General features: G+C 38.8%; 1 protein-coding gene across 1 annotated transcript in view; it reads right to left on the bottom strand.

Moving 5' to 3' along the window:
• Positions 1-27,859, bottom strand: part of ATP6AP1 (ATPase H+ transporting accessory protein 1) — a 56,663-nt gene that overhangs the window by 16,663 nt on the left and 12,141 nt on the right. Inside the window, exons 4-6 of the mRNA XM_040549793.1 lie at positions 22,093-22,286; positions 20,857-20,900; positions 15,749-15,834 (exon numbers count right to left, since the gene is read on the bottom strand). Of these exons, the coding sequence (XP_040405727.1) occupies positions 15,749-15,834; positions 20,857-20,900; positions 22,093-22,286 (324 nt within the window). The remainder of the gene's footprint in view (positions 1-15,748; positions 15,835-20,856; positions 20,901-22,092; positions 22,287-27,859) is intronic.

The following is a 27,859-nucleotide window of genomic DNA, read 5'->3' as shown; positions in this document are numbered from 1 at the left end:
ATCAATGTATAGAGATACCTGAAGGGAGGATGGAGCCAAGCTCCTTTCAGCAGTGCTCAGTGCCAGGACAAGTGGCAATGGGCACAAACTGAAACACAAGAGTTTCCGTCTGAATATCATGAAGCACTTTTTTACTATGTGGGTGACAGAGCACTGGCACAGGTTGCCCAGAGAGGCTGTGGAGTCTCCCTTCTTGGAGATCTTCAAAAGCCATCTGGACATGGTCCTGTTCAACCTGCACTAGGATGGCCTGCTTGAGCAAGGGGGTTGGACCAGATCGCCTTCAGAGATCCCTTTCAACCTCAGCCATTCTGTGATTCTGTATGATCCTGTCCTAAATCATCTGGAGATCTACACATCACAACAACTTGAGTAGCACGCATGATGAGGAAGGCTTTTTCATCACAATGTTCAAGTCTAGATTCTTAGATTTCAAGAGCTAGAAGCCCCATCTTATTGAGATGTAATTTCCTACCTACTAAATGAACTACACATTTTATTTACTGCTCTTCCTGATTCCTGTTGTTTGAATTAACTTACCAACACAAAATGTGAACCCAAAGGTACATGTCTATCCATCATCTACACAGATATGAAATTAGACATAATACTAAAAAAAAAAAAATCCCACCCTATATCAGGGTAGCAAAAATTTTTGAGCAAGTTCAAATTCAAATGCAGGCTTTGATGGAGTAACTGCAGTCTTTCATGCTAAGTTGCAACGTATCTTACCTACCTGCAAATAATTTTGGCTTTCATTGCTTAATAACTAAAACTGACAGAGATAAAATTTCTGCCCTGCTGCAGCTGAACCCAGAGGATGTTTAAACTGTGTTTTCCACAAGGGATGTTTGTAGGGTGACCTGGTTATACTCAGAATCTCCTGAACATTTCCAGTGTAGATGGCTAGCTTATCAGGAATTACCAGAAGTTCATTTGAATGAACCTTTCTTACTCATTTAACTATCTCATTTTAAGGTGGTAGGTTATCACAACTTCAAGGTAGTTTTTCAAATTTGAAATTTCTGTTCATACTTAAATCACCTGATATTTTATAACTTCCATAACACAGTAAAGCTTACATATCTTAAAACTGCACAGATCCCAAGTAATTGCACTTGCAGGTGTTATCAGAACCAGAATTAAATTTCTAAACTGTTCCTTCCTTCCACACCAAATCACTTCAATGCAAACAGCATGAGGTAAAACTAAAATAGAGTTTTCAAGGGAAACAAAGCATGTAAAAATGTGCATTGGGTAGATTCATGAAAATTTAGAAACTTGGTTAAGAAAAATCAACTTCAATATGTTTATGTATAAGCCGGAGTAAACTGTTAGGATTGTGAGATCCAAGGCCTTACATTTTTTACTCAGGCACGTTTCCTGTCAACACTTTTTCTAAACTAAAAATGTCAAACCGACCAGAATCACCAGTGCACACAGAAGAAGGAAGCAAGTATGTAACATGCTTCTCTTCAGTGAAACACCAGACAGAATAGTTGTTCTAAGTTACAAACAGTGAGAGAAACATGTTTTAAAAGAAATATTATCTAATTCAAAACTATGTATAACTCAACTATGACGATACCTGCCAGAAGCATGGAACAAGATACATGTAGTGCTCTCACACATATGTATGCACACATACACATACAGAAAAAAATTACAGAAAGTACGAAGATCCAAATGAACTTTAAAGAAGGTTAGTCCATGGAAGCACAGTATTTGGTAGAGTAGAAATATATTCAGAAGCAGACAATTGTCTTACACATTTATCTCATTTTTATCCCAGCTGACTGCATGCATCTTCAGGCAGATCCAGATGGAGAGCACAGAGCTGCAGATCTGAGGGCATTTACAATAGGACCAAAAGAAGGAGCTTAACGTGGTGATGCTTCAAGGTGCACAGCAGGAATCATGTTTTCAAAGCAAGATTAATTTGCATTGCTGAAAATGGAATGGGATCCTCACAAAAAAAAAAAAAAAGAAAAAAAGAAAAAAAAGGAAATGAAACTTCTAGAAAATGGCCTGCTTCTTAGATTGTACTTTCTCCTTTTCATTTCCACTTCAGCAGTTGGTAGGGATTCATTAGATCACCACACACTAGCACAATGAAGTGAATTGTATGTTATTTTGTACCTTTGTAAAGCAACTGTAAGCCTAATCAAGATATTGGAATAAATTTCAGTGGCACATCCTTTTGCCCAATGGAGCTCTTGGCCTCTTTTTCACATTTTCATTAATATTCTGATAGAGCAGGGGGAAAAAGGACTGCATAGAAATGAGGTATGTTATGTCAGTAGCAACCATTTATTAACAATTACTATCACTTTAGTGCCCCGAAGAATATGTGACCAAGCTTACTGGTTCACATTATCATCTGATGGCTCCTTCCCCAGTCATGCATGCTTCTATCAGCAACCCAAACAGCTCAAGGACTGCGACCTGGCATCCTGCATCTCATCGCCCAGGATTCTTCACAAAAGTGAGGCTGGGACATGAGTGTTAAAGTGCAAATATAAGCCTGGCTCTAAAAGATAAGGACCTCTTTAGGTCCTGTACTGTTTGTACTGACAGTACTGTTATGACCTGTGGAGAGTACCCAAGTCATGACCAAGCACTTGGAGAACTTCAGTTAGAGGGGACAACAGAACTGCAGCAGAACCAGTCAGGTTAGTGGCCTGTGTAAACACAATCCGCACTGGCAGTCCACATATTTATGGCTAGATGTGTTTCTTCATAGGCCTGTTCTTTTGCAGCCCCGGGGTTGTATAAGATCTCTTGACTTCTGTTTACTGAGAACGTGGCTATACCTGTACAATTGCATATGGTGCAGAGGTGAGTGAGCGAGCATGGGTCATGCACATGCCAGAACCCAGAGCAGGGAAAGGTGCTGAGATGCAGCACTTCAGATTATCATTCCATTTGAAAGGCCTTGAAATGAGACGGGGAATTTTTGCATGTATACCATGTACAAGCACATCTACAAATGCCAGACTAGTCCCATTTTTCTGAAGAAAACCTTGATATTTCCTGTTATTTTCTCGCTCCAACTTTTAACTGATTTTTATACCAAACTTTTTCAGCTAACTGAAGGAAGAGCAGCAACTGGCCTAGAAAAAGGTCTTGATTTTAGAAAGTAAAACATAATATGTATACAACAGAATATGTAGCAGTGGAAGGAGCTGCTACACTTAAATTCACCACCTTAAATTTCACTTAGGACAACTACCCCAAATTATTCCAATTAAAACAATGTCTTCGTCATCTACCAAATTGTTAAAATTCATTTGAATCAATTAAATTCAATTTAATCTAGAATACAAAAGAGGAAAAAAATGTACTAAGAGTTTGTACTGTAATACAGAATTAATTCTGCAAAGAATCTACCAGATTTATCATTCAAGGAAAATTCCCTGATGCCAAACTCCCCAGCTTTAACGTTAGATTTTGGGCCCCGTTTCAGGCAAGGCTGCCATAAGGATAAAAGACGCTACAGATTTTACATCATTTTTAGACTGCTGAGGGGAATACCCACTCCAGCTGACTGTTTTCCCCACTTTCTTATGTCTGTATGTAGAATCCAAGTTGCCATGGGAGATGTGAAAAAGGATGAGGTGCCTCTGCTGCAATAAGAAGAAACAGACATGTATTGAAGATTGGACTGAGGCTAGATAGGGGTCTGGTGGGTTACATCATTTAAAAATGCAGACAGGGGCAAAATGTATTACTCATAGTGCTGGGAGAGCTGCCAACATTGTTTTTTCAAACATATCAAACATATTTGTTTTTTATATAAATACATTATATTTATATTTCATTTATTTATTTATATAAATATATATAAATATATATAAATATATATACTTTATTTATTTATATTTATATTTATATATTTTATATATATATATATTTGTTTTTTATATAAAACATATATGTTTATGTAAAACATATATGTTTTTCAAACATATCAAACATATTTTCAAACAATACTCTACATTTTCCCAAATGTAGAATAGTGATGGGGGAATTAAAAACCTGAACGTCCACAAATGTTTCCCTTCCTCCACTTAGTATTTTGATCCTGTAGCACTTTGGAGGACTAATCTGCAACACCAGGAAGCCTATCACCACCCTGCTTTTCTTAAATTGAAGAAAAAGATATGGACAGTATGACAGTATTTTATGTTACAATTACAGTTTTTATTGATAATTCAATGAAATTAATTTTTAGTTTTAAAAAGTTACATATTGTTCTTACAATTCCTTGGGTCTGTCTCTAATAAATGATAGTCTAAATACCAGTCTGTTTTTCAGATGGTCAGATTCACTCTATAAAAATACTGTGCTCAATGTGACAATGACATTCCTTGCTGTCAGCATCTCCATCTGTGTGTCACAACCCTTTTGGAGAAAACAGGGAAGTCAGAACTTGCACTAAAGGCACTTGTGAGGGGAGTCTGGCACCGTCTTTCTAGTTTTGATGAATCAAAAGGCAAAGGCCGATAATTCTAGCAAACTGGATCTTTTGTACAGGGAAGATGAAACAAGCATTTTTTAAAATGGAAAATCAATAAAAAAGTGCTTACCTTCTACTCTGCTTTCTTACACTCAGTAATCCACTTAGTTTTTCTGACAGTAGTGTATGTAAGCTAGAAGGTATATATATAAATGAAAACCACATCATGAAGTCTAGACAAAACTTATCTTAAAACTAACATCCATGCACTTTGGAAGAAGATTACCACACTTTCTTTTTTCTTGATAAACTTTAATAAACCCTTCTGGGTTTCTCTTGGAATAGCTGTATTTCCACCACAGCTTAGTTAACCCTTCCAGGGAACACAACTCAGCCCGCTGTTATTAATCTCAACTTCATAATCTCTTTCATCTCCTGACAGTTTCCAGCCCAACAGGAAAAAAAAAAAAAAAAGAGAGAGCAAAACATGCAAAGTCTGCCAGCAGCTGGGTGTGACTGCCACCTCTGGGGCAGTTATTGACCCTTGTCATGATACCTTGCAAAACTCTGGAAAGCTGAACTTTGTAAGGTGAGGTGTATTTGAAAACAAAGACCAACTTCCTTCCAGCTCTTTAGTGGGGTTGCATTCAGTGACCAGATGCCTGGCAATAGTAAGCCTGGCTGGGGATTTGGTTCAATTACAATCAATTGCTCCTGTTGGCAGTTCACTCCGTGAGAAAAATTGTGGAGCAGCACAAAGGAAGATCATTAGGGTCATAAGGAAAGCATATACTGGGGAGAAGGAAGGAATTTTCAACAGGAAAGCAGGCAAAGTAGGATCTAGCATTCCCCTTACAATAGTTCTGCTGAAAATAAGGCAAGAAACCCTACTCACACTGTTCCAGGATTTTGTCAGTGTTTTGGCTGAAAGCCCCAGAGGCAGAGATATCTAGCTGTTAGAATACTGAGGGTTCATCTTACATACTGTAGTGCACTAAAACATAGGATGATGCTGTTCATGAATCATTAAATATCCATCTGTAAAGTCACTCAATCATTTGGGTTAAAACAGAAATCCCATCAGAGAAGAACAGCTGCAATGTGGCATTACAATTGTAAACATTGAGGCTTTCGTAAAATGACAAGGACAGAACAAGAACAAAATATGCTATGTAATATTAAATTTGATGTCAGGCACCACTTTATGTATGGGTTTTACAGTAATGCTTCCATTAACAAATTAAATAAGATGCCAGTGGCATTTTGGTAGGAAGAGGATGGGTTTCTTGGCTTTTCTTTTTTTTTTCTCTCTTTTTTTATTTTTTTTTTAATTGGGGGCATATCTGTCAGTGACACAAAGGACATGTGTTATACAAAAGCCCCAAAATAGAGATTCCCGTGCTAGGCTGGAGTGAGCTGGTCAGCCTGCATGAACCAGTACGGTGCTGTGATACTAGGCTGTATCCCAGAAGCCACAAAGACTTGTCAACCTCACACTGGCCAAATCTGCCTCTACTTTTACAGCATCCCAGCACATTATTGAGGCCAACAGTCTGGGGGCCTGCCTGGTGAGCCACAGCCCTCCTAGTGCTGCCTCTGGTCCTGCTGCAGTTTGGCTGGTGCCACCTCAGGTGGCTGCACAGCTTTGCACGGCTCTAGGTTACTGAATCTAGAGGGCTATGCCCCCAAAAGATACTAGCTCCACAAGTTTTTGAAATCAGTTGGTTTTCTGACAACTTTCTAAGCCAGAATGGTAAAAAAAAAGATACCTTGTATTAATTGACTGAAATCCTCGTGAATCTAAAGCTGTCAACTACAAGGGATAGGTAGTATGGTCCTCAGAAAGAAAAAGAGATCTGTACTTCAATACACAAACACTTCTGTAACAGCCTGTCGACATTTTATGACCACCCTAGCCTAATTCTTAGCTTGGTCTGCTAAAGCTCTAATGTGCAATCTTTGTGAATAGAGGCTTGCATACAATTCCAGGTTGATTTCTTTTTATGGAAAAGCCAGTATTATTTAATAAAAGTAACTTTTAGAAAGAACATTTCAATAGAACTACCCATCACTAAAGCAAGGATATATTTCCGTTAAAGTAATAAAAATGCTTGAAAATTACACACAAAAAAAATAATTGGCTATTCTAATTTTAGAGGCATGTATGCTGTATCTATGAATTAATGGCTGCATATGCACAATGGTTATGTATGAATAATGACAGTCCCTCTTTCCTGCTTCAAATGGCAGAAAGTCATTAGCTGATGGCTTTGGATAGGGTCTAATACTTCAGTGGATCTCAGACACAGTAAGAGTTAGAAAATTGAAAAGCACAACCATTACATGCACAGGTATAGTAGATCTAGAACTGCTCCACAAAATGTCTTCCTAGCAAAAAACACTGAATTTTTGAAATTGAGACATCCTGTTGCACTATGTAAAGTGAATGAATTATTTTCTAAAATGAAAGAAGAGATAGAATATGATATGCCATTTGAAACAAGAAAAAAAACAATTGATGTTTCTTCTAATTAGTTTTAACTGTGGATGCACTAAAACTTAGGAGTTTGTTATACTGCCTCTAACCACTAGATCACACACAGTTTCCGGGATCAGGGATATGCATTTTACTGATTATTGGCAAATTTTTATGTCATGTGCTGGTATAGTGTGTCTTTGTTCCTTTAATATCTCTCTAGTACAAACAGAGGCTGCACTAGAAATGAAATGGTGCAGAATATCAATGCTTTTGCCAGTACATGAGGTAGCCCAGTGGTTGAACCAGATGGATCCTTTCCCAGCTTTATTTATTTAACTTCCTGCAATGGGGAGGAATACAAGAAGAAATGCAGGTCGATGTTTTGGGCGAGGCTGTTCTGACATGCACAAACTTTCCTGTCACACAGCACCGAGCTCTTTGCACTTCAGCCCGAGGAACACACTGGGAGGAGATGTACGTTGTGACTCTCCGAGCGGATGGGATTGGTTTCCCATTTCTAACCCCTGACTTCCTCAAAATGAGAATGCATGTTTGCCTCTGAAGAAGATCGTGCCTGTGGGTCTTGGTGTCTGGAGAAGGTGTGGGAAATACATTTCTTTTTGACCAGAAGATACAGTTCCCTTTGACCAGTGGTAGCAATGAATGGGGAAGGGATTCAGAGTTCCCAGAATAAACCTGCAGATCCTTACTGACAGGGATCTTGAAAACCCAACCTATTTCACTACAGTGAAGTAAGGAAAACTGCACAGAGCTAGACACCTACTTGATTTCCAGCTGACACAGTTGTTTTTTATTATAGATCTCCCAGTTGCCAACAGAACAATGATTTATGTGCCACATTTTCATGTGGCAATTCCACAACAACCCGACAGGCAAGCACGAGGAGGAAAGTCTGTAAGCTTCCTTTAGCTGAGCTTTTTTTAGCCTGTTGGCTGCTTCTTATGGCTTATGGCCTTTAGTTAAATAAGTTACGTATTACCTCTTAGATTCCTGTTCTGGAGAAATGCTATGTCAATATCTACCTTCCACCACCAAGCAAAGAAATGATACCAGCTACACACTGTGAGACCAAAGGCCCACCTAGCTCACTTCCAGTGCTACTGATTGTAACTGGCTGATATGAATAAGAAAAGGGTAAATAAAAACAATAATTGTCCCAGGATACCCTCCTTGATTCCTGTCATCTTTGGGATAGAGACTTTCAGAGCTGATGACTGCATTCCAATGAACATGGGCTCTTCCATCCATCCTTCCTTCCTATATTTCTTCCACTAGTTTACCAAATCACTGAAATCAATGTATTTTTGTCATCCAAAGATGTGTAAGGTGAAAAACAGTATATTTTGGTTCTTTTAAGGAATTTGGTGCTCCTTAATTCCTGTGTTGTGGTCTGTAAGTGGTGATAATCATCAACAGTGGCCAAGGGATAGTTAATAATTACTTCATGTTAAGCTTATCCATGTTGTTGATGTTTTTATTATTTCCCCCTTGAACTATTGCTTTTCCTAGATATTTACGTCTTGTACTGTAGTTGTAAGGTACCCCTTTGGAGATGGGATGGCCAAAATTGCACACATTATGTCACTCACAGACTTGCACTCACCAAGGACTTACGTAGTGAAATAACTGATGCTTGCTGCTTTGCCCTTTTCCTTTCCAAATAATTCCTAACTTTCTGCTTGCTATTCATCCTGCTGCTGAGTGCTGTGATGTTCCAGGAGATCTGCCCACAGTCACACCAAAATCTCTCTTCTGAGAAATAGCAGCCTCTCACCATGGTGCAATATGCATATTTAAGGTTTTCCTTATCTGTGTTACTTTCCATTACACTGGATTTCATCTGTCATTTTATCACCCAGTAACACAGTGTTGTGAGTTGTTTCTCTAACTTGTCAGTACATCGACAAACTTCAGTGTCTTCAGATTTCGGCCCCCTTTCCATATTTTTTGGAACAGCACAGGTCTCAACATGCATCCATATGTAATTCCACTCTCCAGCATAAACACTGATCCTTTATTTTTATCCATGTTTCCTACCTTCAGAATTTTTATTTCTGCCCCCAAATAACCCCACTTTTTACCCTTTTTACTGTAGCAACAGGATCACTTTACCTATGTGTTTTACACCTCTCAAAGAACACCGAATCCATAATGTATTTTCCTCATATATTCACTTATTTACTCCTATACTTTCAACCAGTCTGGCCAGTACAGAAGATAGGTTTGCTGGTTGTATTTCCCAGATATATGGAACCTCTTTTGAAACTCCATGTCATACTTGCTACCTCCTGCTCCTCTGGGATTAAGGCCAAACTAATTTATAATTTATGTATGTACATATATAAATTACATAAATTATGATGTATAATTTTACATTTGAAATCATGACAATTAAGATAATTAGTTTGGCAGTTTCTTGTTTTATTTAGAATTTAGGTGAAAATTATCTTACTTTGGTGATATGATAATATTCATTTTATTGGTTTATTCTGAAATCTGTTCTACTACCAGCTCAATAACAGCAAAGGTTTTTGAGGCCGGATGATTACTAGAAACGTCTTTGAAGTGAGAAGTTCTCTACGTTCCACCACAGAGACTATCAACACATAGGTTCATTTGGCTTTGTGTTGTCACTCACTTTTCTGATTTCCTCATTTTGATTAGATCCAATGATCTCTGAAAGAATTCCCGTCTACTGTATTTTTATGTTTTAATGTCTTTCACACACTATTCTTCAAAATGTTTGCCTTACGATTTTGCACTTAGCTTGCAGGAATTTATATTCCTTTACATTTTCTGTACGCACACAAGACTTTCACTTTTTAAGCATGGTTGAATTACTTCTAATAGCTTCACCTCCTTCACTCTGTTTTCACACTGTCACAAGACAGTCTGGGACATTTGCATGCAGGGAAGAAGTAGGGGGAGAGAAGTCGTCTTTCAAAAACACTTCTAGGCATTTAGTTTTAGCTTTCAGTATGTTGTCTGTAAACAGTTTGCATTCTTTGTATGAACAGAGTCAGTCAACATAATTAGTGGAGCTAAGAGGGCGAACAGGACATTCTCCATACTGAGCACATTCAGTTGCTCTCAGTTCAGGTTCCATTTGCCTTTATCACCAGTAAGTTTCACCTGATCCAAAGCAGAGAGGTCCAAGAAGCAGCCCAACAGGTTGCCCAGAGAGGTGGTGGATGTCCCATCCCTGGAAGTGTTAGGGGACAGGTTGGATGGGACCTTGGACGGCCTGATTTAGTGCCCATGGCAGGGGGGTTGGACTGGATGATCTTTAAGCGCCCCTTCCAACCCAGACCATTCTGTGATTCCATGAATTCACCGTGTCACAGATATATGGTCTGTTTCAGTTTTAGTTTTCAATCTTTAGCTCACAGTCATATCACTTGGATGCTCTGTACAGCCTCAGTCTTCCAAGAGTCTATGGGAATAAAATACTTTCCTCTGCTTGAATCCAAACTTCTTTAAGATACAGCAGCAGTCTTTTACTGATCTGTCATTCTAATAAAATCTTTACCTTGGCTTTTTCCTGTCAGAAATTTTTAACGTACCTGCCAATATGCCATATCAATATGCTTGCTTACAGTTATGTATTCCCTTTATTCTATCATATTTTAGTCTTATACCTTAATTTTGATCTGATATTTTTTATGACCTTTAGCTATACTTTAATGTATTTCTAGGAGTTTTCTTTGAAGTTTTTATATCTGTATTTTCCCCTTCTCTCTCTTTTCCTTTTTTCCTAAGACAGATTTCTTAGAACATATCATTCTCACATGTGCCCTTCTCCACCATCCCTCCCCCATCCCAGTTTTTCTCAGTCCTTAGCTTTAAACACCTTACAACTTTCTAATATGGTTTATATGGAACCCATTATAGCCTAAGAAGTTGGCAACTGAAAATAAAAAAGATTGTTCTGATCAGATAGAAGAAAATTAGTTCTGTGCTTACCTTCATTTCCCAATGAAGTTGATATACGTATATATACATATAAACAAACAAATTATAAGGTAAACTTGCAAAAAATGTTTAAATTAAGTGAATCTTAACACCCATGTCTACAAAATAGTAGTGCAAAGTCTAGGGTTAAAGGTAAAACACTAGCTTGCAGTTATTTCCCTGAATTCCCCACTAACACATGAACTGATTCATACAGAATTGCTAGCTAGCATTTCTCACATCCCTAGTATTCAATTTCCACGCTAATTTGGCTACATGTTTTGTTCATTTTTTTTCCTCTAGAGCAACACGTAACTGGCTTCAACCAGCCTTAAGCAGTTCTTCTGTAATTATTTAAAAAGACTACACCTCATCTAAGTAGAAAATACTGAGTTAGCTGGGAAATAATTAAGTGCATATTCTTCATCTACGAGTTAAAGTTTATTTTTCACGATAATGAAATTCTAAAGTGAGGGAGAAGACTAAACGATGAAGAATTTCTGTGGCTTCTCCTTTTAAGTTGGAGGCCCTGATGCTCTTTTACACTGTCAAATTATAATTGCTCCTTCAAATGTAAAAGATACAAAAGTAAATGATTAAGGGAATTCCCATATTCAAGGATGCATGAGGGCATCCTCCCTACAACCCCAACACCAGCAAATGGCATTGTAAGCATTTTTCTAACATTCAGTTCATGGGAAAGATCATATTATAATGTTTGATTATACTTAATAGTTAAAAGCATTCCATTAATCAGAAGCTGTGAAGTCAGTGGGGTAGTTGTTGCAGAGTTTAGTCTCCTCAGAGTGGTGAACAAAAAAGAGAGGAGCTGAATGCCAAGGGAAGATGCAGCACTGCAAAATGCATTAGTTAGAAAATGCAAAGAATACAAATACAAAGAAAATGCAGCAACAAGCACTAGCCAAAGAAGATGAAACATTTCCTAACTCTTTTAAGCTAAGGCATGCTTCTGTATCATCTTAGGATCTTACACCTTCAAGAGACACTTTTTTAAGAGTTAGTCACTTGTGCTGTGGATGCCCATGTTACTTATGGCTGAATAAAGATCTTGTAACTCAGATTGCTTGGCTCTGAGTGGGATCAAAGACTCAAGAAACTTAGATGCTACCTAGAGCAGACAGCTTGTAGAGTGAAGCAGTCAAAAGCCCACGGCAGATGAAACTCTCTGAAAATGTGGGGGCAGCAGAGAAGGTTTAAACAGCACTTCACAATGCATCTGTAAAAAGTGGTGTCAGCAAAATGAGTATCAGCTGGGAGGTAGCCATAAATCTCCACTTGGCAATATGTGTCTCTGCTGCATTCAATCTAAACAGAAAACTATGAAGCTGTCTTGCAGAAGTTTCAGAAGCAAACTTTTAAAAAACTGACACGGATGGCATGAGGACCTGAAGAATGGCAAACATGATGAGATTTATGATTTGAGGCATACCTATCTTTTAGTCACTGCAGTCTTTTAACCTTTTCAATTACAACAGCGCAAGCAACATCATGCATTACAATCACAAGCCAAAAAAACTAGCTAGCAGTGATAATAGAAAATGACTTGCAGATACAAGAGAGGAATAAGGACTGTAGAGGGGGTTGATTCTCCCAAAGAAAAATAAGCTAACAAATGAGTTTCAAGGAGAAGAAAGGTATCCTCAAGTCTTAGGACAAGTTTATGTTTTTTAATGGAAAACAAGATGAGAAATATTGAGTGAGAGTCGTCTGACTAAATGCGTATGTTGAGTTGTAGCCTAAGCATGTGGTGCCTTTATGCTTGTCAGAGATAAAGGGTAAGTTTCTTCTTATCCTGCACCAGTCACCTACAAAAAATTCAGAAAAAACATACCCTAAAAAGCCCGTTTCAGTCCTTTGATTGTAAAGAGAGCCCTGGTTGATGATTTCAGATACAGATATTTACATTACAGTTGCCCAGAATTAGGTATACAAACCACTCTGTCAGTGCCAGCCCAACTCAGCCACATCTTTAAGGCAAAGCATTTTGGAACAAGAGTCAGGAGAGGTGGCAGGTGCCTTGCTGGGGGAAGAAAGCTCCATTACGACACAGTGGGATATCCAGAGGAATCATCATCTGGTTAGTGAAGCCATTCCATGTTTCAAACAGATGCTGTTTCAGAGGCTTAACTGTATCTCCCAGCTTCAAATTCTGAAACTGGAATAGCACAGGAACCAGCCTGAATAAATGTCCATAGTGCACTAGGGTTATCAACTGATAAGGATGATAGCCCAAAGAGATCTGTGGCTGCACTGACTAAACTGAACAGCCCTTCCTCGTCAAATCAGAAAAGGGACTCAGTCATAGGAGAGTTTTGCTTTCTGTCTCATTAAATCACTTTCTGCAAAGCCAATACCTGTCTGAAATCTTTTCTAATATATGTATTTCTCACATTTATTTTCCTTGCTTGAGGTGATGGAAGAATGAATGAATGCAACAAGATGCTATGAAGCCATTAACTCCATTAACTGCCTAAGAGCAAGGAGGCAGAGCTATAGGGAGAGAAGTAGCAGAGTCCCAGTGTTTGGGAGCATCACTTCATAAAATTAATTTACTTGATCAAAGGAGCTGTCTTTTTTTTTTTCTTTTTGAGTGTCATATTTAAAGTTCATTTCCTTCATCAGCGGGAAAAAGCCCACTTAGCAAATGCAAATCTTTCATAGGGAATGATTGGTATTGATTTTCAAATGTACTGAGTAATGTAAAATCTTTTCCCACATGATCAAAGCTTTTTACTTTCCATATAGAGTGGTCTTCTTGGTTACCACTGCGGAGTGACCTGGTAACTCCAAGATCATAGAATATCGTATTTGTAGCTTAAGCAGAGGGAATCAGTCCTCTAACTTATGGCTATAAAACAGCTCACATCTTCTGTAGTTCAAGCACACCAAAGATATGCAATATATGCTTAAGAAGAGGTTACATGCAAATGCATAGACAGATGAACCCTCAAAGGCACTTTCCATTTTGCTTTTCCTAGCCCTGTACAGAAGCTGATAACCTTGAATGCACTGCAATAACTTCAAGTAATTGTAGAAAAAAAAAACTTCAAATGGTTTTATATGAATATGCATTGAATTTATACAATTAAGAAAAGTTTAAATTGCTTACTTTTTAAAATGCAGAACATCTTAAAATACATTGCTTTAATTATTTAAAAGTACATCAGTTGCTCAAACTAAGTCACTTTAATTTAGAAAGCCTGTTGAAATATGCATAGATTTGAAATTCAACAAACTGTTAAAATTGCACTAAAAATTCCTTCTCTTGATACCAATTCTTTCATTAATTAAAAATATTTTTCATTCCAATTGTTCTAAATGCAATTTGAAGCTACAAATGCCCGTGTACCTTTGATTTCAGTAAAGAGCCACAGTAACAAAATAATTTTTATTTTGGATCTTCATCAAAAAAAACAGTATAAAAAAAAAATCAAAAGTGCTGGACTCATGTCCTCTCCTTTGCCACAAGAAACACACATCACAACGAATGTCAATGTGAGCTGCCTCATGCTGCTCTGATTGTGTACTCTAACCCTGGTCTTGAAAACCCATTCTCTGGAAGTTAAATTTACAGGGCAGATTGTTGAAGAAAGTTCTCCTTTTTCTTCAGCAGAACTAGCCTCTTGCTTGGGATATGAAGGGACCATTCTGAGCATCTTGTTGGACAGACAGAGATTCAAGATCTTGCTTGCTAAAGTCCAGACTATTTCTAATTGCACTCACGACACCTTTGAGGAACCCGTCCAATTTTGGTTTAAAGAACATTTATAAAGGTCAATCAAGTTGATTCTTACTCTTCTTTTGGATAAGCTAAACAGCTTTCACTCCATGCCCACTTAAAGCAGGTTTTCCAACTGTTGTTCCTGTGCTAATAACAACTGTGAATTGTTGTTAGTGTTCCCTCCTGAAAATTCACTGACTTCTCAAGATCCTGCTTGCAGGGCTCGCATGGAATCTAGACAATCTCAGTAATGACTTTCCTGTTGCCAAAACAAGGAAATTATAACATCTGTATTCTCAATTGACATTATCCCGAGTTTGAATTAAAATTTCAAATTAAACTAAGTATCATATTAGGAGCTCAGATGTGTTATCCACTGGATCAGGTAAGTTTCTTTCAAAGTAGGTACTTTTTAGGATACAGCACATCCCTCCTATGCCCCTCTTCTTTAGTGGGAATTGCATTCTGTTTTTCTAGTCACGACTGTCTTCCATTTAATCACATTAAAATGCAAATATTGCTTGATGACAAGCAGTATATCATACAAAACAGATAACTCTGCATAAATAAATATTCTGCACTGCTACTTACTGCTAACATGATATGATGATCTATAAATGATGTTCTGACTATCAGCAAGAGTGTAAACTTTGTGTTCCAGTTGTAAATACTGAATATTGACTAAAGGGAATGAAACCAGTTAATTTAAAAAGGAATAAATTAGTAGCCTTCAGTTAATTAACTACACTCCATCTTTACTGACATGAGAAAAGCCTAATAACGTTCCATGTAGAACTTACTATAAAACTGTTAAATGAAAAAATATTTAACACTACAGTCATTAAAAATAATAATAAGTCCTAAAGGCAACTAAAGGCATAGCAAATTTATGGTCTCCTAGATTAGTAAGGCTTTAGCAGTTATGTGATATAGCTATTGCATATGAAAATTCATGCAATCATTTCTGGTCAAAACCTCATATAATACAGATTGCTTGTGTGTGTAATCTTGAAAATCATCTACAGCATTCCTCTGTAAACATTAAGTTGTTAAGATGCCAAAAATTCAACAGTTCTAGGCACTGAAGATTACTCACCCTTGAAGGTCTCACTGCAGTATAAATTGCTGAAAAATGAATCCCTCGTTCCTCCAGATCCATGGTCAGTCTTCCAATTATGTTGTCTATAAATAGAAACATGCATAATTTAGCAAACCCTGTAAGCTGAGAAAGCTAAAATCCTACAGTAGGTGGCAAAGTAATGAGCTAGATTCATTTAGTTATTTATGCAACCTAGGTGCTGCTACCATTTTTTTGTCAATAGGTACAAATGGGATAAGACATCTTCAATGTCTTGAAAAATGCTCAATTTCAGTAAGGTGATCCAAAACCAATACATTACAACAGTTTGGATAAAATGGATGGTCTTGAAGCTGACAAGTGAATACAATAGAAACAATATCTGAAAGGTGATAACTTTGAGAAATTAAAAGCAAGAGCAGAATAAATCAATCAAGAGATGAGAACAGGATGTGTATCCTGTCAGTCAAGTGACCAGTTAACAAATAAATAAATAAAGCTGAACTACTACCAGTCTGTGAATGACAAAGCACACAGAACAACTGATCAGTGAGAAACAACACTCGGAAGAGCGGTAGTCCTTACTTGGGGGCATGATATGCATAATATTTGCAGTGATATTCCTTTTTTGCTTCAGTGGATTTAAAGCCTGATTCTGTACCCTCAATGGGATACAGAAAATTTTGCTGTTGACTACAGTGGAGGGCGAGGTAGAAATATACTGGCATATTTCTGAAAACAGAAGTAAAATCAAGTAAGGAAGAGAGGGCCTTTCAGTGCGGTCCACAGAACTCTGTGCAGAAGATTCTCTTCTAGCTCTGAAACTACAGGTAGTTGTGACAAATACCTACAATTGATAAATGTTTTCAGTCTGTATACAAAAATATTAACATCTGCTTACAATGAGGAGCATAATAGCAGTGAATCAAGAGCTGGTATTAGGGTTGTCATTAGGACTGTGAGGGAAATAAGCCAGCAGACTGACATTTACTGTTTCAGTGCCTTTCCACTCCTCAACCATGTAATGGCTATTAAATAGCCTGGACAACACCCTTCTCAGATTTCAAGGTTATACTTTACATGATATTTTGTATTTTATTTTAATGTATTGGTAGTGGAACTTACATTATTACCCTTTTAAATCATTTTTATTTACAGCAATTATGGTCTCCTGGCTGAGGAAAATGCTTAGCTTTTGTGAAAATGAAAGTATTGTTGTTGTTTTTTTCTGTAGGGTTTTAACCAAACTGATTTCAGTTGAATCAGTCAAGAATCATAGCTATGTAAAGTTTACTTCTAAGAAAATATTATTAAAAGCTTCTACTATAAGAAACAGATTTGGTCAGAAAAGCAAGTGCCTATGTACTACTTAATTATACTGATTGTGGGGGGTTAAAGGAATTACATAATGTAGATTTGTATTCTACATGCACAGAGTGCAATGCACCAGAAATTCTCAGCAGCCTCAGATAAAATTTTCAGAAGGAAAAATACTACATAGAAAAATGCATAGATTGTGTTTGGTTTGGTGTGTTTTTTTTCTTCTTCCATTAAAACAACTGATTGCCTTCTGAAATAACACATTATTTACATTTCACTTCAGTAAGGAGCTACATGTAACTATAGTTACCAGTAAAATCTATAACTTTTGCCTTTGGGAAGATTCTAGAGGTAATTTCTTCATTTGGAGAAGCTGCTGTGAACATCTTTATGACAATGAAATTGATACAGATCTTTGTTTTCCTGTGACCAGGAAACCAGCCAAACATTCCACCTTGCTAATGGAGTATTTGCAAATTCTCCAAGGAAAAGGGCACAGGTTTGTCTACGCTATTTTAAAGCACCTAAATTCCTTGCCTGCATAGGAACATTAATTATCCCCGGCTCTTTCTGCAGTGGAACAAGAGGCATCTCCTGATGGTAATATTGTTAGAGGGATTTTAGAGTGGTCTTATTGCAGGTTTTTTAGTTAGCGTGAATCAAAGAAACACTACGTAGAACTATGAATATAAAACAGTTTGTCCAGGATAACCTTTTTCAGTTAGCATAATTGCATGCTATGCCCTAGTGGAAGGATTAAGCTTTTCTGTCTCACTAAAGACATATTCCTTGAATTTCACCAGGGACTGCAGGATAAGTGCTATTATTAATTTCTAATCCACCTTAATTTCTTTGTGTGCTTTTACACATGGATGGAAGGGATAGAAGAGAGAAACTAAGAAAAAATGTTCTGGAAGGAGAAAGGTAAAATGAAACTAAAGGTATAAACTACGAATAAAAGAGAAAGAACAGAATGGAGCAAGATGAGAAGAAGAAAAATGGGAGAGAAGAGAAAGAGCAGAAAAAGGAATGCATTGAGAATCAGAGCAGAAAGACAAATACACGCAAAAACATTAAAGAATCTCATCTTAGATGGAGTTGTAGGCAGGTTTGTCATCGATTTTGAGGTATGCTGCATCCAGCAGCTAAGACTGATATGACAAAATGCAAACTTCTCTTGAGTAGAAAAAAAATTAGGAAAACTGGCAAAAACTGAGTAATACTCTCAAACACTATTTCATGCAAAGGAAATAAAGAAGAAATACTGAAAAGCATAAAGAAAACAGAGCTAAAAGCAAGAAGAAAAGTACACTTTAGTTGAATCAAGGCTAAGACAGGGAGGGCTTATTACCTAAAAATGCTGTTACAATAAAAAAATTGTAAAAATTAATCTTTGTAGAAACTATTTAATAGAAATTACTCCATATCTGCCTATCTGTATCATGCAGGGAGGGAGAGACTGGAAATAAGTCTGAATCCCTGGAACCTTGAGCAGGTTTGGATTCTGAATTCCAGTTTGGATTTTCTAATGAATGTCATTCTAATAATGTGCTAAAACTCCGGCTTACTCCAGCTTCTAGAGAGTTCAGAACAGCACATTTCCCTTGGGCAGAATCCGAGCCCATTTGTTCTGTCTGACAGAGATTCCTGTCTGCAGTGAGTAAAACAGCAGGAGAGATTTCTCTGACATTTTATTACATCAGATTTTAAAACCCTCTACAGTGGAAAGGAAAGAAGTTGCTGTGACAAACGTAAGAGGCTTTGTGAACTTCTAGGCAGCATAATACAGGTCTGTCCTGGTTTACTTTGGGCTTACTGTTGATACCATTAAAAAAACCCATCAACAGCCAAACAAAAAAGCAGTATTTATGGGTTAGCAATTCTCTTGTTGCCTTACAGGTAGGTGACACATAGTATTTTTGGTTGCTTATCCAAGTAGAATCTATCAGCAGTGACTCCACAACAAACACCAATAACTCATGGCCTTGCAAGCAGTTATGACCTTGAAGGGTGTCCTGACAGCAATGCTTAGCAAATGGCTGTGGTTATGCTCGAACCGGTATTTAGCCACCTACACCAGCTGGAACCCAGACCACAAGATTTGGAAGGACGTTTGGGACCCTTGCCTGATACCTTTGCGATGACCCTCTTCTGAGTCTGCCCCATCCGCTGCTCAGACTTTCAGTGGGATAATTTTAAGGAACTGTGGCTCAGTAACTTTCATTTGAATTAAAACTTCCTGCTGATGATATTTCCAGGTTTTATTCTGCAACACATTGAGTGGCTGCTTTGGCAGATGAACCAGAAGGTGAGGATGCAGCCCACATTACCACTTCTCCAGCGCACAGCTGCGACTCAGAACACTGAGTGCAGATTTTGCACTTGGCCGTAGGAAGTGGCACATCTTCCCTGTGCACACACCTTTTCCTGATAACAGCTAGTTGACACTAACCACAAAGCTGGTAGTAGCTTATTCCTCCGTCATCCCAAAGGTGGATGGGACGGGAGCATTAACTTTGCTGTTCCAAAACAAAAGCAGGCTGAGACAAGGTTTGGGAAGCCTGTTCTTGAGTTTGTGCAGCTGATGAAAAAAATGTTCTTTAAGGAGGGCAAAGCTTAGCCAAAGCCAACATTAAGCCAAAACTTTTCCTATCTAATATGTTCTGAGGACAAAAAGGGAGAACTGAACGATGGTAATGGTTTTAAACCAGAAGTGGGTACTGATATTAGGACGAAATTACTCATTCTGAGGATGGTGAGGCACTGGAACAGGTTGCCCAGAGAAGTTGTGGATGTCCCATCCCTAGAAGTGTTCAAGACCAGGCTGGATGGGACTTTGAGCAACCTGGTGTGGTGGGAGGTGTCCCTGCCCATGGCAGGGGGCTTAGAATTAGACGAGCTTTGACAACCCCTTCCAATACAAACCACTCTATGATTCTAACTTCTCTGCAATTCAGAGATGGAAGTCCAGCTGCTTGAGTCTAAAATACAATAACTTTGGAGTTGTGCAAGAACAAAGAGAAAAGATTGCACCACTGATTTCAGTACAAAGGTATTTCCCCTGATTTTCAGATCTGCTTCTGATTTCCCACCCCCTGCTCTGTGTAGAAACTGTCATAGGCACTATGGACATTGCAGTGTGTGTCCCTGAAACTACCACTGCAGTCATTAGCAGACTTCGTAACCTGATTTCTAATTTAGAGTAATATGCCTGCAAAAAACCAGATGCTTCTCACTGCCTGTTTAGTCTGTGGTACCTCTTTTTTTCAGCCAGATACTATACAAGAAAAGTTTTAATATGGAGTTGTATGAAGAGATTCATCTTTAACAAGCAGTATTTAATACCTGCAGAACCAATGAAAGACTCTAAAATCAAAGGCTGTGAAGGGCAACGGTATTGTTTCACAAAGATTGGGAAAGCATTCCCTGCTCGCTCCATCAGAGGGCCTCCGCTGTGAGACAAGACCTTTGGGCTGCCAGAGGAGTCCAAGCTGACGATGCAGGGCTCACACTCTGCACTGGGAGGATCCCAGAGCATGAGCAAAGGCCCGTGCCTGAGGCAGAGGTGAATCATCACTATGTTTCAGGTCACAGAGCTGTAGCCATTTCAGTGGGTTTTGAATCACTCACTCAGTACACTATAATAATTGGCTGCTTATAAGTACTGTGCATGGGGGGGGGGGGGGGACTTTAAATAGTCATATTAGCATTACAGCAAAAACTGGAAAAACAGAACACAATCTGCTTAAGCAAGAACACAGACTTAAATGGTGAAATGTTAGTTACATCTTGGTCATATTGCTTACCATTTTCAGCCATTGCTTCCAGGGTGGAAATCTCACTTAAGCCACTACAAAGAACATGTGAGAAAGATAATTAAAAATCTCTTGTAGACAACAATGTGAACCAGAAAAGTACACAAGAACTGACTAATCAAGATGTCACTTTCAGCATCAGACTACAAAGTTCCTCCATCATCTTCTCATCTCCTCCTCAGGATCCTTCTGCAAAGCAGTTTATACAAGGATGACATTTCAGCTGATTCCTCAAAAACCTCAACCTTCCTTAGCTGCAGAGAAGCCAGACTACTGATGCTATTTCGACCATTCTTTCCTCAGTTTTCCTTGCATTTGGTGGTGTTCGCTCATCTGAAATTTGTACATGAGCTCTTTAGATTGGGTGTCATTTATTGGTGTAATTTTTAATTGCACTTTCTTAGGAACATACATGTACCATATACTGACATGTATGAATGCTGAAGTAACAGTCGAGGAAGATGAAGAGCAAAAGAAGCTGAGCAGACGAGCTCACTATATTCATGCCTTTTATTTCCTTGAGGTACATTGACATTGTTATACTCAGTATGACTTCACAGCTTTCTGCTGAAATGATATGAAATAGCTGTCCATCTAGATCAGGTCTGTAACCCATACGCTGTATCCAGGAGTGCTCTTTTACACAGCGATGTAAAAGCTCTACAAGTTACAACCAGGCACTAGCATCTACCTGAAGGAATAGCCTCTGCCTCCATTACGCAACAGTTGTCATAGGTCTGGAAACATGAAGAGTTATAGCCCTCCTATTCCTTCCAGAGTGATGAAAACCAGTCTCATTATTCATTCTAACTTCTAGGTTGTTTGTATGTTTATTTGTTTATTTTTCCTGCCAGTTCTTTGACCCCTGGAATGCCTTCTAGCAATTAATTCTGCAGGTTAATCATGTGTTGCATGAAATAATTCAGCTTTTCCGCTTAAAGTGTGTTGCCATTTATTTTTATTAGTTGTCCTTTTGTTCTCATATAATGAGGCAGACAAAACAGGAACGCCTGACTGACTTTTTCAACATAATTCAGCTATTATACCTGATAAGCTCATCAGAGGACATTAAAAAACACTGGATTCAAATTTGAAAGAAAAATAACTTTGCTAACCCTGTAACCTCCCCTTTTGATTTTTAAATTTCCTGAATACATCAGATATTTTCAAAAAAGACGTAAAAATGTTGCATACTTTTGGTCAGATACTTTTGCAACAAGCTCCTACCTGATAAGCGGTTGTAGCTGAACCACAAGTAAGTTTGGTTTAGATGTATTCGCTTCCAGGTGAGAGATGTCGAGATTTGTCATGTTTGTTAAATTCCAATCTCCCGACTCCTGGAGAAAGCTCAAAAGATGCCTGGTAGCCTTGGTGTCAACAGCAGGCAAAACTAGAGATGAAGGAGAAGACTGAAGAATTTCCTGTAACAAATTTATGGACAGTTTATTTACATGGTTAATAATTAAACACAAACAATTTTTTTTCTACATTCTGAATTTAATACACAAGGTGAGGAACCACCGTGGTAAACACTAATCAAGATCTCAGCAACCTGGTGCTGACTGCAGGCTGATCCTGGAAAGGGGCAGTGAAGTGGCACCTGTGTTGCTCTTATTCATGCACCTTTTTGGGGCAAGCTTAAGACGCTCAGTGATGTCAAATTCTTACTGTCCTTTCTATGTGTGTGTTGGAAGAGAAGAGGCAGCTGACACAGAAGTTCTCAAGCTGAGAAAGGAGCAGGTGGAGAACGTATTGGAGAGTATGGGGGAAAAAGCTGAGGCAGGATACGGATGGCTCATGATATGATATGAAAGCTCATCAGATGACCATCAGATGGGACCTAAATGGCCTCGTAGGTGGAAAGGATCAATGTCAGACACATTGAGTTTCAGCAGCTGTATTTAGTACAGAGACATACTTTGCATAACAAATTCCCTTCCTTTGTGTACGTCTTAGTTGTATAGCACAGAGTACAGATAAGTGTCTAATTTTAACTATTATTTTTTAAATAAATCTGCATTTTTAGGTTCTGCAGAAGAGCTGCCACCATGGACAAACTTTAGACCAAACTTTAAGCTTCTCAGGGAGCTAGTTATCACTGTCCCCCAGGAATCTGCTCTAAAGGGTTTAGGGGTCCATGACAGCTGTTCACTTTTCAAAAAAACACCTTTTAAAAGTCCAGGAGCATGCAATCCCCTTATGCCACAAGTCAAGCAAGTGAGGCAAAATACTGGCTTAGCTGAACAGGGAACCCCGCCTGGAACTAGAGCAGAAGAAAAAAAATATATGACCTTTGGAAGCAAGGTCTGAATTCACAAGGAGAGTACAAAGCTACATTTCACGTCTGCAGGGAAATAAACAGGAGAAACCAAACCCCAACTTGAGTTGACGCTGGCCTCTGTGTGGTCAGAAAACAAAATGGCTTTTTCAAATACATCAACAGCAAGATGAAGTCAAAGGAAAACATTGGGCTGATACTTGGAGTGGATAACAAGAGGATAACAAGTAAGGAGGAAAAGGTGGAGGCATTTAATTCCTTTTTTGCTTCACTATTTAACAGCAATGACTGATCTTAGGCTGCCCAGCTCTCAGAGTTGGAGGACCATGCCTGGAAGAGCAGTGACTTTCAATCTGTGGTCACTGAAATTGTAAGGGAACATCTGTATCAGCTGAACGTTTGTAAATTCATGGGGCCTGACAGGATTCACCTCAGTGCTGAAAGAATCAGTGGATGTTATAGCTGGACCCCTCTTTTACCAGAGGTAAATTTACCAGAGGTCATGGGAGTCTGGGGAGGTCCCTGATGACTGGAAGCTAGCCAACATTATACCCACCTACAGAAAGAGCATGAGGGACACTACAGACCCGTTAGTCTAACCTCAGTCCCTGGAAAAGTTATGGAGAAGATTGTTCCGGGGGATACTGAAAGGCACCTAAAGAACACAGCTATTATCAGGCATAGTCAACAGGGGTTCACAGAGGGAAAGTCCTGTCTTAGTAATCTGATCTCCTTCTATAATAAGGCCGCCCGCCTGGTGCATGAAGGCAGCAGATGTAATCTTTTTGGATTTTAGTAAGGTCTTTGAACACTGTCTCTCATGGTATTCTTCTGGACAAATTGTCCAGCTGCGAGATGAGCAAGTACATGCTCTTCTGGCTGATGAACTGGCTGAACGGCAAAGCCCACAGGGCTGTACTGAATGGGGTTGCATCTGGCTGGCAGCTGGTCACCACCGGTGTTCCCTAGGGCTCAGTTTTAGGGCCAGTCCTGTTCAACATGGTCATCAATGATCTGGATGCAGGAGTAGAATGCATCAGCAACTTTGCTGATGATACTGAAGTGGGAGGTGATGTAGGCTCCCTAAGGACGAGAGGCCTTGCAGAAGGATCTCGAGAGACTGGAGCACTGGACAATCAGCAACAGCATGAAGTTCAACAAAGGAAGATGCCCGGTTCTGCACCTGGGACAGAGTAACGCTGGACACAGGGAAAAACTGTGAGATGAGTGGATGGAGAGCAGCTCAGCAAAAAGGGATCTGGGGGTGCTGGTGAACAGGAGGCTCAGCATGAGCCAGCAGTGTGCCCTGGCAGCACAGAGGGCAAACCACATTTTGGGATGCGTTAAACAGAACATTGCCAGGTGGTCCCACTGTATTTAGTGTTGGTGCAGCCTCACCTTGAATATTGCATGCAGTTCTGGGCTCCACAATATAAAAGGATGTTAACTTACTTGAGAGCATCCAGAGGAGGGCAACAAAGCTGGAAAAAGGGCTGGAAGGCATGTCCTGTGAGGGGAGGCTGAGGACACTTGGGTTGTCTAGTTTGGAGAAAAGGAGGCTGAGAGGCGACCTCATTGCCCTGTACAGCTTCATGAGGAGGGGAAGCACAGGGAGGTGCCAGTCTCTGATCCCTTGTAATTGATGACAGAATGTGTGGGAATGGCACAAAGCTGCACCAGGGGAGGCTCAGACTGGACATTATGAAAAATTTCTTTATTGTGAGGGTGGCAAAACACTGGAACAGGTGTTTCCAGTGAGGTGGGTGATGCTCCATGCCTCTCAGTGTTGGAGAGATATTTGGATAATGTCCTTTTTGTTAGCCCTGAAGAGGTCAGGCAGTAGGACTAGATGATCTTTGAAGATCCCTCTCAGTCGAACTATTCTAATTCTATTCTTGGCGTGGAGACACACACACAAACTTCATATCGTGTGCTATCTTTCTTTCTATTCAAAATACAAAATACAAATTATAAGGCTCAAGCTGAGCTAGTTCAGATAATCAAGCATCAGGGAGTGTATATATGATTTTACTTATACTTCCCATAGCTGAGTTTCTGGTGAAAACACTTGAGTGAAATGTATTTTAAACATTCTTGTTCTATAAATTTGAAGCCTGCAAAGCTGAAAAACATCTTTCCAAAGATTCTTCTGAATGATAAAATTCACTTGGAATATTCAGGGAAAGAAAATGCAAGATGTAGGTTTGAGAATGATCAAAATTAAGATAACCCAAAATTTAATGTGAAGATTTGAAGATATATTTTCACTGAGTCCTAGTTTAAAACCTGTTAACTTTACTTCTGCATTTTCTACATTTAACTCCAGATCAAGTCTGTCACTTGATCCAACATTCAGATATTCAAGTTGTCACAGACTCTCTCTCTCTCTCCCTCTAACTGATGCGAGTGTTGTGTTGCTAACACTTTTCTCCTCCTACTCTTTTTTCTTTTTGTCTGCTCTCTGGCTGCCTACCACTTTTCTGACCTCCCTTGGTTCTTTCTAAATGCTCACATGTTTTCCTTCCTAGACAAAGGTTAGTTATTTTCACATTTCTATAGATGCTCATATGGGAGGATTATGTAGTATTGTCTGATTTGCCAGACTGATAGAAAAATAACTGCAGAAATTAAAATAGAGCAGAAAATACTGATCTGGTCTTTGAGTAGGGTGTTTAGCACCTCCTGGAAGTGAAGGATGATACATTCCCTTTTAGTTTCTTTTGCATATACTAATATAGAGCTACAATCCTGAGCAGTAGTCAATTATTTCAGTTTATTTTTGATACTTTAATCCCTCGCCCCCTAGCTGCAGACAGAATAGCAGCAGCCAGTTCTTCCAAGGATATGTATTAAGTAGATTACTCATTTATTGTAGAATAAAAGATAAAATGCATCATTACTGAGGAATGTTTGAATTGTCCCTCTGCTCCTAACCAATCCTGCATTGCCATCTGTCTCAGCTTCCAGCCACTGGTATTCAACTGTCCATTCGAAGGGCACACACAGCTGGATATCTACTCATTAGCATCAGACAGACATTTTGGTCCCATGCCTCTCGATTGTGCCTCTTGACATTTGGCCGCGGCACACTTGTTCTTAAAATACCCATATGTTGCTTTAGGCATTCTAGCATTTCAACTACGACGTGTTTTCAAAACAACAGACCTCCAAAAGAGGGCACAGAATGAAGAGGAGTACTGAGAAACACCTGACTCTGCACTCTGCTAAAGGACTAAGCAAAGAGGTATAAACACACAGTAGCTGAGAATGGGAAAGGGAAAAGAAAAAAAAAATCCTCCTATTGACCTGATGGACTGAAAACATAAATTGACAGGAGAATTTTTAATCTAATGCCAAATTACTCTGATTAATTTGCTTTCTTTAGTGTTCCGAGGCACCTCTCCTGAGTGAAATATTGTGAGCAGCAACATGATTTTATTCCATATATCGCTGCTGTTCAGGTATTTTTGAAGGTAGGCGTGAGATGACACTGCCTACGTGTCCAGCCATCCTGAAGCTAAGTACCTGAATTATGGTAAAGGTGTGCTTGGACTAACTTGCCTAGCTTTGGTTTCAGTACTGCGTTAACTGCATTGCTATTACACCTAAGCAATTTGAAGCTGGAATGGAGTAAATCTAGGTCTATCATTAAAGATGTATCATTAAAATCTTTATTAAAGACTCATGTGCCCACCTATAAAAGATCATTTAGGCACACTCATTGTTCTGAACTAGTTTATGTTTGGCAGCATAACTGACAAACAGTCTTATAATAAAAATATCTGTTGAAGAAAAGGCTCCTTCTCTGGAAACATCTGAGAACCTACACCTGAAGTGGGCAGGCTCTTCCATGTAAAAGAGATCTTTTACTTGTGAGTGTGCTGTTCAAAATATTGAAGTATTGTATTTATTTTCTACAGCACTGGTCAATGGTTCATCTATATAAAAAAAAAGTCTATTTAAACTGACTTGGAGGCACATCTGTTTCTACAGACATGGATAGTTGCAAAGAACATTATTGTTGCGTTTTAGCTTTGCAGTTACTATTATCATACAGACTTCAATTGTATCTGTGATTACCAGATGAACGCATAAAACTACATGTTATGATTTTAATGAAAATTAATTTGATGTACTTTAGCTAATAAAATGCATTTCAGCTACAAAAAGCATTGTTGAACAAACCTCTGTACCACTGTGTTGTTTGGTGGCAGACATGACACCAGGTTTTTCAAGGGTTACAGAGAGATCTGGGGAACTACAGACAAGCAAACCTGAAGTCTAAGAATGGGAGAAACCATTTTAAAGAATAAAATACTGACTACAACAATATGGCAGGATTATACTGAGAAAAGGCTGACACAGCTTTTGCAAAAAGGAGTTGTGTGTCACAATTCTGCTGGAAATCTCTGAAGGAGTCAATAGGCATGTATACCAGGGAGCTCCAGCTGTTAGTGTACTTGGATTCATAAAAGGCACTCAGCAGAATCTTGTAGCAAAGACTCCTAAAGAAATTAAGCTCCTTTTGTGTGGTCTTCCCAATACTATGAGGTCTTCACATGGAGAATGAGTAGGTAAAAAGGTAGCAAGCAAGGGCTAAAAAAAACACCTGTTACCAAAGCAGAGAAAGGTGGACCCTCTGCATTAGGGTCTGTTCTGTCCAGTATAATCATAAAATATCTGGCAAAAAGGCACAGATATTGAGCTAATGAAATT

Source organism: Cygnus olor, chromosome 1 (assembly GCF_009769625.2).
Source record: "Cygnus olor isolate bCygOlo1 chromosome 1, bCygOlo1.pri.v2, whole genome shotgun sequence".
Classification (NCBI taxonomy): domain Eukaryota; kingdom Metazoa; phylum Chordata; class Aves; order Anseriformes; family Anatidae; genus Cygnus; species Cygnus olor.
Note: the sequence above shows the minus strand (reverse complement) of the source record. Positions and strands in the feature narration are given on the sequence as shown.